The sequence below is a fragment of the Urocitellus parryii genome, chromosome 6, assembly GCF_045843805.1.
Source record: "Urocitellus parryii isolate mUroPar1 chromosome 6, mUroPar1.hap1, whole genome shotgun sequence".
Lineage (NCBI taxonomy): Eukaryota > Metazoa > Chordata > Mammalia > Rodentia > Sciuridae > Urocitellus > Urocitellus parryii.
In genome coordinates, this window is record NC_135536.1 from 176,679,566 (window position 1) to 176,698,841 (window position 19,276).

The 19,276-nt window shown below is 41.2% G+C and overlaps 1 protein-coding gene across 2 annotated transcripts in view; it reads right to left on the reverse strand.

The window, feature by feature from the left end:
• Pigu (phosphatidylinositol glycan anchor biosynthesis class U) overlaps window positions 1-19,276 on the reverse strand; it is an 87,854-nt gene that overhangs the window by 13,629 nt on the left and 54,949 nt on the right. For both annotated transcript variants that reach the window (XM_077799473.1, XM_026383216.2), the window contains 4 exons: window positions 12,046-12,200; window positions 9,298-9,441; window positions 7,416-7,540; window positions 766-908 (listed from right to left, as the gene is read on the reverse strand). In XM_077799473.1, coding sequence (XP_077655599.1) covers window positions 766-908; window positions 7,416-7,540; window positions 9,298-9,441; window positions 12,046-12,200 — 567 coding nt within the window. The remainder of the gene's footprint in view (window positions 1-765; window positions 909-7,415; window positions 7,541-9,297; window positions 9,442-12,045; window positions 12,201-19,276) is intronic.

Consider the following 19,276-nt stretch of genomic DNA (forward strand, 5'->3'; position numbering starts at 1 on the left):
CAATGACCTGAAAGAGGGCAGCAGAGTGGACCAGGAAACCCCAGGAAGGGTGAATGACTTCAAGGGAGTAAAAATTGTATTTGCTAAAAATACAAATCTCTGACCTTTGTTTCTTAAACTGAACGAACATCTCTAGGAGTGGAACCAGAGAATCTGCTTTCTTTTAAAAGAACAATCAGAGCCATTTAACTGTGGCGGCTGTCCAGGGAATCTGCATTTTCAACAAGTTTCCCTGGGGAACACAGATAGAGGAAGGGCTGAGCTCCTGCCCCCTGCCCACTACACTCAGCCACACAACTTGCACTAGACTTGCCCAATAGCCTGGCCATCCCATTCCACAGCCCCCTGCCTTTGCTCCTGTTGTCCTCAGAGACCAGAAAGCTTCTCCCCGCCTCACCTGGTATACCCACTTCAGGGGCCACCCAGGCACCATTACAGAAAGAAGGCACCTCAGAAGTACCTGAATTTGGTTCTTGGCTCCTTCACTGACCTTGAGCAACAGACAAGAAAGCCTCAGTTCCTCTTTTGTACACTAAAAAACACTAGCTGTTTCACAGGCTTGCTGTGAAGATTCCATGTGCCCAGAAACTGGGTGCCAGATTCCGAGTTACTTTGCTTTCATTTCCCTTCCCCTCTGTGAGCTACTAGAGGAGAAAACCATCCTTTCTTCATGTTCAAATCCCTAGGATGGGACACCTAGGACATTGGTCAAATGCCTGAGTTTACAAAATGAAACCCTGATCCCATGCCTTCTTTGATTCTTACCTGACCAACGTTGAAGGTCAGTGTGATGGCATAAAAGAAATTAGAGTTGGCACTTCCTGCATAAATCCAGAGGTGCCACAGGACGGGGAAGAGCAGGGAACAGACGATAATGATGCAGGCAAGCACGAAAATATTCCGCAGGACTGCAAAGACAGATGGTCACAGTTAGCCCAGCACTCTCTCTCCAGCACTTTCTTCTTACTGGGGTAATCCCACAGGACAGAGGCTAGGGAGGCTCCGTGGTTCAAAGGCAGAGCATCACCAAAGGCACTGGGGTGGCCAAAAGGCAAACCTTAGGCCCCTGAGTCAATGGTTCCCCACTCCCACAGCTGGCAGGAGCTCCTAAATTTGGAGTCCTTCTCCTCGTTGTGGCATTGACTGGCTGAAAACCAGCTACAGTTAGCAATGCCATGAATGCCTCTGGGCTCCGCAGAGAGGCCATTCCAGGAAGACTCTGGCCCTCCAGTCCCAACCTCAGAGTATCCAACCTCCCCTCACTCCACACAGATGCTGTCTGGCCATGTGGGATAATGGGGTGGAGGGTGAACTACAGCACGAACCAGGCAGATTATAGCACAGAATGGGTCCCATGGTACCAGCCTGCCATCTTAGGAACAGGTTTTTCTTTCCCCTTAATCAGGTTCCTGCATTGCTCTTCCAATGTCCCTTCCTTCTCCTTAGATGATAACTTACAAATCTTCCTTTGAAGCCCCCGTCTCTGAATAATCACTCCCTGGCCCCAGAAGGAATGCTTAGTCTGTTACACAGGGTTGTCCTTGGGCAGGCATGCAGAGTCCAGCTAGGTGGCTGGGTAGACTTGGCCTCTGGAGAGACCTGGGTTAAAATCCTGCTGTCATTTATTAGTAAGTCTCTCTAAGCCTCAGCGTGTAGATCTCTAAAATAGGGTTAAAATGCCTCCTTCATAGGGAGTGTCTGTGAATTAAATAAACTATGTAAAAAACCTGGCCCAGGTGTATATATCAGTTTTCTATTCCTGCTGTAACAAATAATAGTGGTTCAAATAATACAACTTATTATCATACAGTTCTGGAAGTTAGAAATCCAGGATGGGCTCACAGGCTGCAATCAAGGTTTGGGCAGGGCTCTGTTCCCTCTGGAGGACCTGAGAGAGAACCCACCTGGCTTGCCTTTTCCTTTAGTCCCTGGCTCACAACCTCCTTTCAGCTTCAGAACCAGCAATGGTAGGCTGAGGCTTTCTCACAGTGTGTCACTCTGACCTCCTCTTCCACTATTGTTGTTTTGGCACTGGGGATGGAACCCAGGGGCATTAACCACTGAGCCACATCCTTAGCCCTTTTTTGTATTTTATTTAGAGACAGAGTTTCACTGAGTTGCTGAGGCTGGCTTTGAACTCAAGATCCTCCTGTCTCAGTCTACCAAGCTACTGGGATTACAGGCGTGCACCACTACGCCCAGCTTCTGTTGTTTTTCAAACAAACATTACTTTTTAGAGCCACAGAGCTATTTTAGGTTCATAACAAAACTGAGGAGAAGAGAAATTTCCCATATTGCCTGGCCTCCACATAGCTCTTCTTCTTTTGGGCATTCTTATGATAACACTGGGCCCACCAGATAATATTCCTTTAAGGTTCTTAATTTAAAGTCCCTTGTTGGGGCTGGGGATGTGGCTCAAGCGGTAGCGCGCTCGCCTGGCATGCGTGCGGCCCGGGTTCGATCCTCAGCACCACGTACAAACAAAGATGTTGTGTCTGCCAAGAACTAAAAAATAAATATTAAAATTCTCTCTCTCTCTCTCTCTCCCACTCTCTCACTCTTTCTTTAAAAAAAAAAATAAAAATAAAAAAATAAAGTCCCTTGTTGACTATTCAAGGTAACTTATTCATATGTTCTAGAAATTATGATGTGGATCTCTTTGGGAGTGATAAGGAGGGGAATTTTTCTGCCCACACATGGTATCCTTTTTTTTTCCCTTTAATTCAATAGGGAGTATCCAACAGTAGCATTATATATTATTATTACTCTTTATACCTTATTGTGTGTGTGTGCGTGTGTGTGTGTGTGTGTATTTTTTGGGGGGGGAGGTACTGGGGATTGAATTCAGGGTTGCTTGACCATTGAGCTACATCCCTAGCTCTATTTTGCATTTTATTTATTTTTTAATTTTTTTTTAGTTGTAAATAAATCCTTTATTTTATTTACTTATTGATATGCACTGCTGAGGATCCAACCCAGAGCCTCATGCATGCCAGAAAAGTGATCTACCACTGAGCCACAACCACAGCCCCTTGTATTTTATTTAGAGACAAAGTCTCACTGAGTTCTTAGGGCCTCACTAAATTGCTGAGGCTGGCTTTGAACTTGAAATCCTCCTGTCTAAGCTTCCTGAGCTGCCAGGATTACAGATGTGTGCCACCACGCCCAGCTACTTTATTGTATTAAAAAAAAACTAGTAAATATTCTTTAAAATAAACTAATTAAAAGAATGTTTTTTTAGAACGAACTCTGAACTGGGCCTGATTCCTAACCAGCACTTAATGAACATGAAGAAGACAGGGCACTCCCCAGGGCAGGGTGGAGAAGATAAGAGATCAGCCAGGGACTAAACCTATCCCAGAGACCCACCCCTTGAACCAAAAAGCTCCCAACTCAGTTCCTATCTCCTTTCTGATTCTAATCTGCAGAAAATCCCTTCTCCAAGTCAGAGTTTTAGGAGATTCAAGGTATGGGGAAACTCACAAAAGGTTAGGCTGCTTGTCTCAGTTGTACAATAACTGGGTAGAGATGCTGTACCAGAGCTTGTGTATTAGAAGGGGTTAGAATAATACAGATGAGATGCAATTCAAGATGCAAAATGAAATTCCAGGGGAACCACAACAAAATGAAATTGGGAGTCTGTAGAGTGGGGCCCAGGCATCCACAGGAAATTTCATAAGCTTCCCAGCTGATTTCAATACACAGCCAAGTATGAGACCCTTGTCAGGAGTCTGCCACAGAGATGCCACTGATCAATGGAAGGGGGAATATAGTAGGGGATATATGTAGTTTAAATTCTTTTTAAAGCCAAATGTTGTTAACATATAGTTCATTCTTTATCGGAAACAATAGGAGCCACTTTGTTCTTGATTTTAAAAAGTTCTTTCTTCTATGAAATGGGGAAAAATAGCTGGTAGTTGATTATTTTAATGCCTTCAGAAAAAAAAAAAGTTGGCAACTCTGGTCACCAGTTTTTTGAAATGTTGGTGGTCTGAAATCCCACAATGTGGACACTGGCCTGGAGGGCCTGCAAGGTACTCTTTCCTAACCTGAAATTTCCATGATTTGGGGTTGTCAAAGCTGAGAGGCCAATGTCCTGACTCAGGCCTCCTGAGATCTCCCAGGGCAGCCTCTGCCACATCTACTCTAAGGAGTGTGGAACCAGAGAAAAGGGATGTTTGTACTGAGCATTATTATTATTAAGCAATTTTATAACCTCAAGAAAGGAGAACAAATCAGCCTCCCCTCCTGTACTCCACCATCCTAATTTTCTTTCTTATCCCCTAAAATTATCTTACTGAAAAGAACATACATGGGGCTGGGGTTGTAGCTGAGCAGTAGAGCGCTCGCCTAGCATGTGTGCGCCCTGGGTTCCATCCTCAGCATCACATAAAAATAAATAAAGGAAAAGAATATACATTATTCTCAAATAAAATTCTTGGGAACTGACAGCCCAGGTGGTCCTTGGTCCTATGCCTCCAGCCAAAACCTGAGGCTTCAGATGGGATGACAGGAAGGAGACTGAGCGCACAGATGAGAAAGGCTCACATGCAGCTTCTGGGCTGCACAGAGACATTTCCATGTGCTTGGAGGACTGTTACCAGCATCCAGTTGGCTTCTGGCCTGTGGTGACCTTTGCAGGAACAGGGAGCTGCTACTCATTCTTGCTGGCTGCCAGGCCAGAAGATTAAAGCTATATGCCAGAGCAGATGGAACTGGGGACCTGAGGCACAGGACAGCTTGTTCCAGGCACCAGGAGGCGTCAGAGATGACCAGGACCTAACAAGATGAAAGGGCTCACCCTTCATCAGACCTGCTTGGCCAGATGGAGTCAGGTTCCCCACTGCATTCACAGGCAGCTTATCCAATCTCTGGCACCACTACTGGTGAACTTGAACTTCTGGCAAGTCGCTTTCTCTCTTTGAGCCTCAGGCATTCAGAAACAAAATTTCGCTTCAAAAAGTCAGTCCCATTAGGAGGGTCACAAGGGGATTAAGGGGCTTCAAAGGTCAAGGTGATGCTCCTTTCTTGACATGTGCTAGGTTAGGCACATGAACTTACTATGTAACTACTCTTTATAATTTGTATTTATCAATATTAGTTCATCTCTGTCTAATAGTTAATAAAAACAAGACAAACACATACAGTCAACTCCAGCCCTCTGGTAGCTGGCTCTTCAGCTGGACCACTGCAGACTGACAACGGCTCCACCAGCAGGCTGCTCCCTAACACTGCAAGTGTGCATCTGCCTGACTCATCCTGGCCCCAGGCTCCACAGAGGCCAGCATCCAGAGCCCTTCACTCAGGATAGGGCTCTGATCCTCTCTTCTCCACTGCGCAGTGATGTGATTTGGGGGCAGACATGTTAGCACTGGCAACCAGTATTTAAATTAGATTCCCAACAACATTAAATACATTGATTTAGGCCTGAAAATTTCTCAGTCTCTACTCAGAGGTCAGAGGTCCTTTAGCCCAGGGCTGAAGACATTCGTGGATGAGTATAATTGAGTATAATGAGTCATGGTTTCAAGTCCCAAACAGGTACTCCAAACATGAGTACTCCCTGCTGCAGGTGCAGTGAGTGAAATGTGGGGATCACTGTTTTCTGTAGAAGCCTTCGACAAGCTGAGCCTGTAAACTCCTTACCCAACCAGCCAGCAACAGCATCTATTAGATCATCCAGATTTTGGAAATCCCATCTTTCTTCTTTATGCCTCATCATCCCGGAAGGCATAAAACAGCTTATTTCAAGTTTTGAAAAAATAGGTTTATTTCAATGTCTCTGGCTACCAAGCCTGAAGCTCTAATAAGGGAATGTGGCAGGGTGTATGTGTGTGTCCTATATGATTATCACTGATGTTGGTAACTGTAGTTCTATTAACATTTTCTTTCTCAAAACTTAAAACACCTCTGAAAGATATTGTCCATATTTGATGGAGGAAAAAAATTAGAAGTTCAGAAAGGTTAAATGATTTACATGAGAACACATAGCCAGTAATGGGAAAGCCAGGATGTAGACTCAAGTCATCTGTCCACAGACGAGTTCAGCAATGTGGTATTGAAGACACTATCTTTGTGGGACAGGCAGCTAAAGAAAAATGATCTACTTTTGGGGAAAGACGACCATGTCCCCAAGATCTACCCTGTTATAGATGGGGCATGTCCCTATGTTTTGGTGGCCTTGTGATTTGTTACTGGCCACTCTGTCAAAGGGCCCCAAACTAATTCTAAGCCTGCTGGACTAGGTGATTCTTATCTGTGCAATGAGGATGTCACAGGCAGAAGGTGCTGCTTCCTGTTCCCAGTCAGTCCAGAGTGGTCACAACCCCACCAGGCCCTCACCTGCAGGCTTAGCCCGCCCACTCAGCTGTTTACCTTCACTCCTACTGGCAGCTGGTCAGTTTCACTTCCTGGTTGACACCCAGACAAATCAAAACAACAAGGAAACTCACTTCCTTTGAAGCCTGCACCCAAGTTCATTCCTGACATTCTGCTGTGCACCCACAGAGGGTAAAGAAAGTTCAAGGCTCCCTTCCCAGTTTTACTATCGAGAATCAGGAGGGTAACTGATACCACCTCCTTAGGGAGGCTTAAAAAGCCCTCTCCACACACATTTGCCAATACTTCTCTGTATCAGGTTTCCTCCTGGGTGCTGGAGACAGAGAGGCATCTGCCCTAAGGGAGCTCCCAAACATTGAAAAGAGAGGGTGAAGAGCCCAACTGAGGGGAGTACTGGAGCATTTCAGCACTGCAGGCCTCGGGAACACACACAGGTCGCCACTGAGCCATCTTCTGAGAAGGGGAGGAGTAAAGAATTGAGAAGGGTCTTCACAGGAGGCAGAAAATCTGGTGTCATCCAGCAGCTTTCTAGGAATCTCTGGATGCAGCACTGGATAATGGTTTAGAACTTGAGGCCAGAATTACACTGTCCAATATGGCAGCCTAGTCACATGTGGCTTCTTAAATTTGAATGTAAATTAAAGCCCTAGAGGACAACATTGGGCAGGGACTCACAGATCTGGATTCCAGTCCCAGCTTTTCCACTTAGTAATCATGTGATCTCACACAAGTGCCTCTACTATTCTGTACCTCAATTTTCTCATCAGCAAAATGGGGATACTTACCTCAAAGTCCGGTGTGAAGATATAATGAGCTTATGGATGTAACACTCTTAGAGTCACAGTGGCTAGGTTCTCAATAAGAGCTCTACAAATGGTGGTTTATATTTATTAACATCTCTAATCATGGCATAGGGTGCCAGGGTTGCCTGAGGCTGTAACCTCTCTCCCAGTGCTGCCTGCACCAGCAAGGGGCACAGTAAATGCCTATCAATTCCTCTCTCCCTGGCATTTCATCCAGGAGCTAGAATGACACAAATCTGTCACCAGCAGATTGGAGTCAATTGGAGTACTCACATCTGTAGAGGTGGTTCCACACAGGAAAGAAGGCCATGTAGAGCGCCACGTCCCCCACAGTTGGGTAGGACTTGAAGATGGAGATGATGGCAATCTGGATAAACATGAAGAAGATAGGGTGCTCCCTAGGGCAGGGTGGAGAAGACAGAGATCAGCCAGGGACCAAGTTTATCCCAGAGACCCTAGACCCACCCCTTGAACCAAAAATGCTCCCAGAAGACTCTGGGCAGGGGCTGGCTTGAATGGGCCAGACCCGGGCAGCACAGCAGAAAACTACAGGGACCCAAAAATGCCCAGAGGTGGTGAGGAAGGCCTGGCAAACATTAAGAACTAGTCCACAGAGACATTTCCCAACAACAGCCACCACTGCCTCTACCAGCTCCAGGCCTTCTCCCAGAAGCCAAGGAGGACGAAAACAAATGAAGTCAGCTCCTTATTAGCAGGCTTAAATGACTGCTTGTCAGAGTCATCAGGCACCCTCCCTTGCCAGAGGCTGCTGTGACAACAGGCCCCAGGGCAAGAAAGGCCTCCAAGATAATGCTCTGTTCAATGACAATATGGTCAGTGAGGTCAGTAGAGCCTCAGTATCCAGAAAGATAACTGAAAGCTAGATGCAGTTTTTCAACAGCTCTGAAGGGCTAAAACTGGAGTTCTTGTTACCTTAAACTAATAACAGTTTAAACTGTGATTTCAAACTAGTAATAAGGGATGACAATGGTTACCATCTCCTGAAATCCTCACTATGTGCTCAAGTCTTCTGCATCACCTCAAGTGACCCTCACAAACTACAACCACCCCTCAAGATAGGCAGTCCCGTCCATTGGCCTTCACAGATGAGGAAATTGAGGTTCAGAGAAGTGAAGTGGTTGACCAAATATCAGTAAGTGATGAAGCTGTCTCCAGAGCTTCTAACCACCACCATGCTGTTCTTAGTGCTTCTGATGCCTCACAGCCCTGGTCAGGAGGTAGGGACAGAGTTCAACTTCCAGTGCTCCTCAAGAGCAGTCTAAGAGCTGAAGGGAAGTGAACAGAAGAGCCAGGTGGAAATCCTCCTCAGCAATACCTACGTGCACACATGTGGCCATTTTTGCACAGACCCTGGATGCTTGAGGTCAGCTTCTTGGAAGCCAGGATAATAAACCGTTTCCAGGGCTACTGCAGTGCTCTCCCTCAGCTTAGAAAAGTGCCAGGGGATGAGCACAGATTCTGGAGCCAGATAAACTGGAATTCTAGTTCCACTGCTTACTAGCTGTGTGATTCTGGGAAAACCATTCCACCTTTCTGAGCATCAATTTCCCCAACTATAAATGAGGAGTGACAATAATAAGATCACGCTATCTCTCCTTGAGTTGCTGAGTTAGGTATGACTGTGTTTCAGAGAGCCTAGAAAGGCGCCTGGGATGGGGAAAGCTCAAACAGATTAGTCCTCTTACACTGCAGACAAGCCCTTTTGAGGGAAATCAATCAGAAGATTAAAGAGAGTCAGGCGGTTAGCCTCCTAAGGAATCCATCCTGAGTCCCCATGGACAGTCACTGAGCAGTTAATGGAGGATATCCAAACAGATCCACTTTTCCCAAAGAAACCTCCTTAACACAACTCCTGATGTCCAAAATGTGAGTAGATTCAGCAGCAATGTGGGTGCAGGCACCTCAAAGTGAGTCCAGGGAACATCCAGGGCTCCAAAGCCCTCCCTGCAGCCTGTGCTCACGCATGATTTGCAACTGCTGGCTCTGGCCACTGGCACATGAAGAGACCAAGGACAGGGTTCCCTGAGCAAAGATGACATCAACCTGATGGCAGGGGCTCCTTATATGAAGGGTACCCATAAGGCCATGGGGGGAGAAGGAGGGGAATAAAGAAGCAGCAGGTCCCCCCACTTACTTTAGCTTGATGGCTAAGGGGACAGTGTAGAAGAAGACGTTGATCTGAAACACGCAGACAAAGAAGAGGCTGAAGTGCTCAAACATCTCTGCAAAGAAGTACCAGAAAAGACCAATGTTTGGAGTGAGATCTGGAACAGAAAGTCTGAAATTAAGAAAACACAGGGAGAGAAAAAAGAGAGCAGAGTTACACATGGTCTTCTGTGCCCTTGTTTCCTCCTGAAGACTTGGGTCACTGCTAGCCAGCCAAGGACAACTTCCTCTTTGTAGAGAACAGGGTGTGATGGTTCTGTAGGTTCCCCGATATAGGTGATTAACAAAAACAAGGGCCAGAGACACACCGAATGATAAGCCATAATAAATATTAGTTTAGCAAAACAAAATCTAAAATGAGGCAGGGATTTATCCTAGAAATCAAGAAAGCAGCCCCTCTTTTACTGCTCAGGTCCATTTAGTCAGGAGCTTCCCAGTACGTAACAAGGAGGAAGGAGATTTAAATAAACAATATCTATTTTGGGCATTCCAAAGACCTGCCCAAAGGTTCTGCTGCTCCCCATTCTTGTTCTACATTCCCACAGCAGGAACCTGAAGACTGAGTGCCTGGACCTGCAGTGAGAATTCTAGGGGCTCCAGGAACCATCAGCAGGCTCTGCTAGAATCCTCAGTGTCCAAGAGCTCATTTGAGAAATTAAGGTTTAACTAGAAGATATTTTTGTCTGTTTAAATCATATAAAAAATTGTTGAAATTCTAACTTTTCTGAAAGTTTACAATTTATACACACACATACACCTTTTTACTTTTTTGTCACAGGGTCTTGCTAAACTGCTGAGGCCGGCCTCAAACTTGAGATCCTATTGCTTCATCCTCCCAAATCTCTGGGATTACAGACATTAGCCACAGCTCATTATATTTTTATTTTGAAAAATAACAGAGTTGAGGGGCTGGGGTTGTGGCTCAGTGGTAGTGTGCTCGTCTAGCATGTGAGAGGCACTGGGTTCGATCCTCAGCACCACATAAAAATGAAATAAAGATATTGTGTCCACCTATAACTAAAAACTAAATGTTAAAAAAAAAAAAGTAACAGAGTTGAAAGTGATCTCAATTCACAATTTAGAAAGGAAACAAAATGGGGACCAGAAAGGGAGAGACAGGCTTCTCTGACAGAAGCCTCTACCCAGGGTAAGACTTTGCCTCTTGTGGCAACTATATTTCTGTCTCTGTGAAATGAAGTAAAGAACAAGGGCGGGGAGGAAGGGAGGGGATATGTGAGCAGAAAAGATGGTGAATGTGATGGACATCATTAGCCTATGTACATGTATGACTGCACATATGGTGTGATGCTACATTGTGTACAACCAGAGAAATGAAAAGTTGTGCTGTAATTGTATACAATAATACAAAATGCATTCTGCTGTCATATACACCTTGTTAAAATAAATTAATAAAAAACTCACCAGTTTTAACTGGGCAAAGTTTGTGACACAGTAGTTTTGTACCAGTAGACACAAAGATGCAAGGGGCTTGATAGAAGCCTTAATGAGCTATCTGTGGCCCTGATAGTCTTTTAATCCATGTGAGCACCCTATCACTGTGTATAGATAACTATTTGCCCTGATAAGCACAACATTTGCCTGAATTAAAAATTTTCTTTTTTTTTTTAAATTTATTTTTATGTTTTTAGTTGTAGATGAACACGATATCTTTATTTATTTTTATGTGGTGCTGGGGATTGAACCCAGTGCCTCACAAGTGTGAGGTAAGCACTCTACCACTGAGCTACAGCCCCAGCCCAATAAAAAATTTTCTAAAAGAACAAAACAGAATCTGTGACCTAGCAGAAAGCCAGGAAAAGCTCTTCACCAGGCATCCAAGGAAGCGCTAAAAGTGAATAAGTCATTGTTATGCTCAGTCAGGATTTAACAAAAGGAGGAGAGTCCCAAATGGAAGTTCTACCACTCCAGATCCCTTCCCAACCCAAACAGATTTTTAAGTGTCCCTCACCCACTAGGCTATGAGCTCTTAAAGGCTTGAGCAGTGCCTGGCCCCTCAGCACTCACACAGAGGGCATTTTCATGAATACACACTTGAGCAAGCCTGCAGTACTGCAAACCCATCTGGGTTTCCTCTGAAGGTCTCACACATAGCAGGTAGCTTTATGCTGAAACTATCATGGATCTTCTGGCAGTAGAAGAATATATCTAATCTTGCTTGAACCCAAACCTCCCAGTTAGAGGCTAACAATTGCTGTGGATGTTTCTAGGGAGTGTTCTTAAATCCCATTAGAAAAAAGATGTGCTCTAGGGGCTGGGGATGTGGCTCAAGCGGCATACGCGCAGCCTGGGTTCGATCCTCAGCACCACATACAAAAAAAAAAAGATGTTGTGTCTGCTGAAAACTAAAAAATAAATATTAAAAATTCTCTCTCTCTCTCTCTCTCTCTAAAAAAAAAAAAAAAAAAAAAAAAAAGATGTGCTCTAGAGCAGCGGTTCTAAAAATATGTTCCTGGATCATCAGTAGCAACGTCACCTGAAAACTTGGGAAATGCAAATTCTCAGTCCCTACCTGAGACCTACTAAATCAGGACCTCTGGGACTGGGCCAGCAATCTGGGTTAAACAAGCCCTGCAGAGACTCTGAGGCATCTTAAAGTTTGAGGACACCTGCTATAGATATTGCCTCAGTCTGATTTCAGGAGGAGCTATGAAAATAAAACTAACCTACTGAATTTTCTAATATGGTCTTTACTTACATGAAGCCATAGACCGCAGGGATGAAATCCCAGGAGCTGAGAAGGAAGAAGGAGAGGCAAACGATTACCACTAGGCTTCCCACATACATCATGGCATACTCCCAAGAGAAGATCCAGAAGGCTTTGCTCTTCACTTTCACAGGTATGTATTGCCGCTAGGAGAAAGGGCAGAACAGGACATTTAGGAATGCCAAGAAAAGAGAAGAAGCTACCAGCCTAAACCTAAAGATCCCTTCTGCAAAACCATGCCATGATGTACAGGTTTACAATTTTACTGGGTCTTTAATTAAACAAGAAAGACATATACATTTAAAAAGGTTTTGAGGGCTGGGATTGTGACTCAGCGGTAGAGCGTTCACCTAGCGTGTGTGAGGCCCTGGGTTCGATCCTCAGCACCACATAAAATAAATAAATAAAATAAAGGTATTGTGTCCAACAACAACTAAAAAACAAAGAAAAAAAATTCTTTAAAAAAAACAAAAGGCGTTGACACATCTGTAACCCCAGCAATTTGAGAGGCTGAGGCAGGAGGATCACAAGTTCAAGGCCAGTTTCAGCAACTTAGCAAAGCCTTAACTCAATAAATAAATAAATATAAAAGGAACTGAGGATGGCTCAGTGGTAAAGCACCTCTGGGTTCAATCTCCAATACATAAAAATATATTGTTTATTATTATTATATTTTTAGTTATTATTAATAATAATTATTATAAAAAGGAATTAAGTGTGCATCCTCTGACCTGGGACCCAACAACACCACTCTATGTGTGCATCCTGAAAATATGTTGCAAAAGATATAAATGAAAGAATATTCACTGCACCAGGAGTCCTTCAATGAACAAATAAATAGTGATAAAATGGCATATGATATATTATTTAGCAGGTTTAATGAAAAAGCCACATCTATATATATCAACATAGACAGATCTTAAAAACAGGAGGTTAATTATCACAGAAAGTCACCAAACAATGCTTGTAAAATGAAAACATAACTATTTTGAGATTATACTAAACAATACTATGTATTATTTTTAGACATACAGGAACATATCTATAAAAGTTTAATAGAAGGACATATACCAAAGTCATTTAGCATTAGCCTCCCAGAAAGGAGAAAGAAAAACATGACTTTATCTTATAATATTTTATTAAATTTGTCAAAAGCAAATATGAGTTAAGTGCAGTGGTGCACATCTGCTATTCCAGCAACTCAGAAAGCTGAGGCAGCAGGACCACAAGTTCAAAGCCAGCCTCAGCAACTCAGTAAGGACCTAGGTAACTTAGCAAGACCCTGTCTCAAAATAAAAAAATAAAAAAGGTTGGGGATGTAGCTCACTGGTTAAATGTCTCTGGGCTCAATCTCTGTTACCCACCCCCCCAAAAAAGGTAAAAAATTTAATATTTGTTTACTCCAGGTAGTAGGCATATGGCTTTACACTATTTTCTGTATTTTTTCCCTTCACTAGAATTCTCCCCCATCCACCCCCCCCAAAAAAAAGAAAAAGAAGAAACATAAAGAAAAAAATGGGAAAAGAAAGCACAAAATAGAAATTAATTCAAACATCAATCGATTCAAATGGACCAAACAGTAAGGAAAATCATATCGTAAAGGAAAGAAATCAGTTATACTGCTACATCCTGTTTATAAGACAGAGACCTTAAAATATAAGACAGAAAAGTTCAAAACTAAAGGACTGAAAGAGATATATTAGGTAAACAGTAACCAAAAAGGAAACTAGGATGTCTATTCTATTATCAGATAAAATAGACTTTAATGCAAAAATGTATTACAGAGATAAAGATGGCCTATAATAAATGTAGCAATTCTAAACTTGTATGTACCTAATAATACATTTGTATTCATGGATGGGGCTGGGGTTGTAGCCCAGTGGTTGAGCGCTTGCCTCGCATGCGTGAAGCACTGAGTTCGATCCTCAGCACCAAATAAAATAAATAAATAAGCAAACAAATAAATAAATAAAACATGGATATAAAAAAACTATTAATAGGTACATAAAAGTTAAGAAAATACATGACAATTTTGTAATGAAGATAAAATAGTATGCTGAGGAAAAAGTAAAGCTTTAAAAAAAAAAAAAAGAAAAAGTAAAGCTTTAAAAATTTATTCTGGAATAGGGGCTAGAGTTGTGGCTCAGTGGTAGAACACTTGCCTAGCACATGCGAGGTCCTGGGTTTGATCCTCAGCACCACATTAAAAATAAATAAATAAATATATTGTGTCCAACTACAACTAAAAAATAAATATTTTTAAAAAAATTATTCTGGAATAGAAGACTGAAAATACATTAAACACCAATTTTAAGATATTATCCCAACAGAATAAACCCTTAAAGAAAAGACATTTTAAAGGTAAGATCAGAATTGGGTTAAACAGAAAACAGTTATAATATGAGGAATCAACAAAGCTAGTTCTTAGAAATGACTTGTGATTGATGTGACTCTCATAAGTCTGATATAAAAAGAGAGAAGAATAAACAAACAGTATTAGAAATGTAAAAGGGCACATAATTATAGATATATCAGGGCCAAAAATAAAATACAAAAAAACCTTATGCCAGCCAGAAGCAGTGACATAAAGCTACTCAGGAGGCAGAGGAAGGAGTATGCAAGTTGGAGAACAACCTGGGCAACTTAGGGAAACACTGTCTCAAAATAAGAAATACAAAAGGCAGTAGTAAAGCACCCCTGGCTTCAATCCCTAGTGCTGTAAACAAAACCTTACACCAACATGTTTAAAAATGAGGTGAAATGGAAACATTTCATGGAATGGAAACATTTCATGGAAAAATATAAAAGATTCAATCCAAATGGCAAAGTAGGGCTAAGGATATAACTCAGTGATAGAACAATTGCCTAGCATGCTGGAGGTCCTGGGTTTCATTCCCTGCATCACAGGAAGGGGGCAGGTGAAGATCAAAGATGATAACAAAATGTAATAGAAGACCCTTGATTAAATCTTGAACCCCATTCCTTCCCCTCAAATCCTATAAAGGTCATACATGTAAATTAAAGAATTTGCATTTGGAAAGCATATGTTAGATGATGCTATTCTATCAAGGTTAAGCTTCTTGAAGGTGACAATAGTATTGTGGTCATGTAGAGAATACCCTATTCTTGTTGTTATTGTTGAGTGGTGCTGGGGATTGAACCCAGGGTCTTATGTATACAAGGCAAGCACTCCACCAACTGAGCTATATCCGCAGCCCCTGAGAATACCCTACTCTTTTAAGAGTTACTTGCTGAATTAGGGTAGATGTTTTTTGTTTTTAGCTTCCCTGAAAATAATTCAGGGAGGGAGGGAAGAAAAGAGGAGAGGAAGGAAAGGGAATTTTATCTATCGATAATGTAGCAAAATGATAATTGAAGAATATTTTTGAAAAGATTAAAATTAGATAAAAATTAGGGAAAAAATTAACTCAATGGGCCAGGGTTGTGGTTCAGTGGTAGAGCGCTTGCCAAGCATGTGTGTGGTACTGGGTTCGATCCTGGCACCACAGAAAAAAAATATATATAAACAAAATAATATGTGTCTATCTACAACCAAAAAAAAAAAAAATTAGCTCAAGAAGAAATAGAGACCAAGTGTGGTGGCGCATGCCTGTAACCCCAGCTACTCAGGAGGCTGAGCCAAGAGGATCGTAAATTTGAGGCTAGCCTAAGCAACTTAGTGAGACCCTGTCTCAAAATAAAAAATAAAAGGGGCTGGGGCTGGGGTGTAGTTAAGTGATAAAGCATCCCTGGCTTCAATCTCTAATACTGAAGGAAGGAAGGAAGGAAAGAAGGAAGGAAGGAAAGGAGGGAGGGAGGGAGGGAGGGAGGGGGAAGATAGAAATTTCAAATGGTCCTATAATCATTAAACAAGTTCAATTAGTTAAGAAAATTTCCCACAAACAAAAGAGCAGACCCAGCCAGACTTATAGGCAAGTTCTACCTATATTGAAGAAGTAGATGATTCTAATCTTTCATTAATTCTTTCATAGCAGGTACTATAAACATGATATCAAAACTACTTACCAACACAAATGTAACAATGCCAAATGAAATTTATCTAATATAATTCAGTAAAACATGAAAAAGATCATGATAAACTCAGGTTATGGCCAGGATGGGTATACTCTAAAAATGCAAGATTAGTTCAACATAAGAAAAGTTACTTATTTTATAAGTAGTTACACACACACACATACACACACACACACACACACACACACAATTTTATAAAAAATATCTCAAACACCTTAAAGAAATTATATTAATACCTTGATGTATGTAGAAAAGTAACTAAATCCAATAAATACTCATAGTAAAATACACAATAAAAGAATTCAGGGAATAACTGAATATAAAATTAACATATGAATAGCTTTTATATATATAAATGTTAAACTATTAAAGGCAACAATTATACAGAAGATCACATATAAAACAAGGAAAATTAAAATTTATAATACAAGAAATGTACAAAGCTATACAAGAAAAATTTTAAAAATTTTAAATGTGCAAAGCTATACAAAAAAAATTTTAAGCATTACACCAAAACACTAAAGTAGATTTGAACAATGGAAAGGTATCCTCTGATGATGTTCAGGATAATTCAATGCTATATAGATGTCAGTTATGCCCAAATTAATTTTTAAAAAGTCAGTGCAATAATTCAATCCCTATCCAAATGTCAACATGCTATTTTATGTAGTCACACCAGACATTAAGGTTCATATGGAAAAACAAATATATACAAAAACAGTTAAGAAAACATTGAGCTACATGTGGTGGCACATGCCTATAATCCCTGAGACTCACTCAGGAGGCAGAGGCAGGAAGATTCAAGGCCAGCCCCAGTCAATTTAGTAGGACCCTGACTCAAAACAAAAATTTTAAAATATGACTGGGGATGATAAAGTGCCCCTGGGTTCAATCCCTTTTTATTTCCCAGAAAGAAAATACTGATAAGGAAAAATTATGACCATCAGACATTTAAGTACTATGGGCTGGAGATATAGCTCAGTGGTAGAGTGCTTACCTAGTATGCTTCAATTCCCAGCCTCCCCCCCTTCCCCCAAAAAAGGTACTATAAAACCTAGAATTAAACCGTGTACCAGTGTATACAGTCTATTACTGGCACATTAATAGACAAATAGACTAGCAGAATAAAATGGGTAGTCCAGCATTAGACCAAAACATATGGCAACTTGGTATAAGATGAAAGTAGTACATCACTGTGATACAGACTTTTTAATGATTGGTGCCAGGGCAGCTACAAAACCATTGGAAAAGATAAAAATCAGACCAGCACCTCAGACCATTCACAAAATTAGATTTCAAATAGATTAAGAATCCAAATTTTTTTTTTTAAATGAAACCATAAGTACTAGGGGAAAACATGGTGAATTCATTCTTAACATTCACCTATGGAAAAGTTCAGAACCCAACACTGATTAGATATAATTACATAAAAACAAGAAATATCAAATGACAAGTACACCATAAACAAAATTAAAATATGTCCTCATAAAACTTGTACATGAATGTTCATATCAACATTAAATCAAAATAGAAAGAAAAAACAAATGCCTATCAACTGGTGAATTGACAAATAAAATACAGCACGTTCATATTTGATTAAAAAAATAAGAAGGGCTGGGCATGTGACTCATGTGGTAGTGTGCTCGCCTGGCATGCGTGAGGCCCTGGGTTCAATTCTCAGCACCACGTGAAAATAAAACAAAGATATTGTGTCCACCTAAAACTAAAAAATAAATATTTTTAAAAAATAAGAAAAAGGAAGGAAGAAATAATACGGATGGAACATCTCTCATCTGAAAATCCCAAATCAGAAATGTCCTGAAATCTGAACATCAGATTTTTGGACTAGTGCTGCAAATATTCCAAAATCTGAAAAAATCTAAAATCTGAAAGATTTCTGGTCCCAACCAAGCATTTTGGATAAATTATATTCAACCTGTACATTATAAAGCTGGGAAAAACCTTGAAAACATGATACAAAGTGAGAGAAGCTAGCCATAAAAGAGCACATATGATTCCATTTATGAGAAATGCCCTGAATAAGAACATCTATTAAAAAAAGAGTCTGGCTCAGTAGCACACACCTAGGATCGCAAATTCAAAGCCAGTTTCAGCAATTTAGTGAGACCCTGAGCAACTCAGTGGGACCCTGTCTCTAAATAAAGTATAACAAAGGGGTGGGGATGTAGTTCAGTATTTAAGCCCCACTGGGTTCAAGCCCCACTACAGAAAAAGAACACCTATAAAGACTAAAATGTAGAATCCTGCTTGCCTAGGGATAGGGGAGTGGGTGTTGTGAGAAAATAGAGAGTGACAGCTGATCAGTACTGGGCTTCTTTTTTTTTTTTTTTTTTTTTAAAGAGAGAGTGAGAGAGGAGAGAGAGAGAGAGAGAATTTTTAATATTTATTTTTTAGTTCTCGGCGGACACAACATCTTTGTTGGTATGTGGTGCTGAGGATCGAACCCGGGCCGCACGCATGCCAGGCGAGCGCGCTTGAGCCACATCCCTAGCCCTGGGCTTCTTTTTGATGATAAAAATATTCTGCAGTTGCTGGGTGTGGTGGCAAAAGTCTGTAATCCCATCGGTTTGGGAAGCTGAAGTAGGAGGATTGCAAGTTCAAAGCCAGCCTCAGCAAATGCTGAAGCCCCACATGGATGAAAAACTGAATTAGCCCCATTTAACTATGAAACATCAATCTGACAAAATATTCTAAGGCTAAAAAGAAATATCTATATGTGTTATAATCAAGTCAGTAAATGTATTTTTTAAATTTTCTTTTTAGTTGTAGATGAACACAATACCTTTATTTTATTTATTTTTTTATGGTGCTGAGGATCAAACCCAGCGTCTCATATATGAAAGGCAAGTGCACTACCACTGAGCTACAACTGCTGCCCAAGTAAATGTATTTCTTACAGGGATATTTTTTCACATTCTGAAACTATGGGCATACGAGAATTAAACAAGCAAATTGAAGGTAACAAAAGTTGGGTTTCTCAATCGTAGAGATATAAGGTTTAAATGAGGAAAAGGGAGAGATTGAAGTAAGCCTTGTGGTGTTGGACTTTTAAGTAAAAGCAGGAAGATAAAAAACCATAAAGGTTGGGTGGTATACATACAGATACTTCACAGCTCAGTCTGCTAAGTGAGCCCAAGCACAATGATATTCTAGTAATAATAAGCAC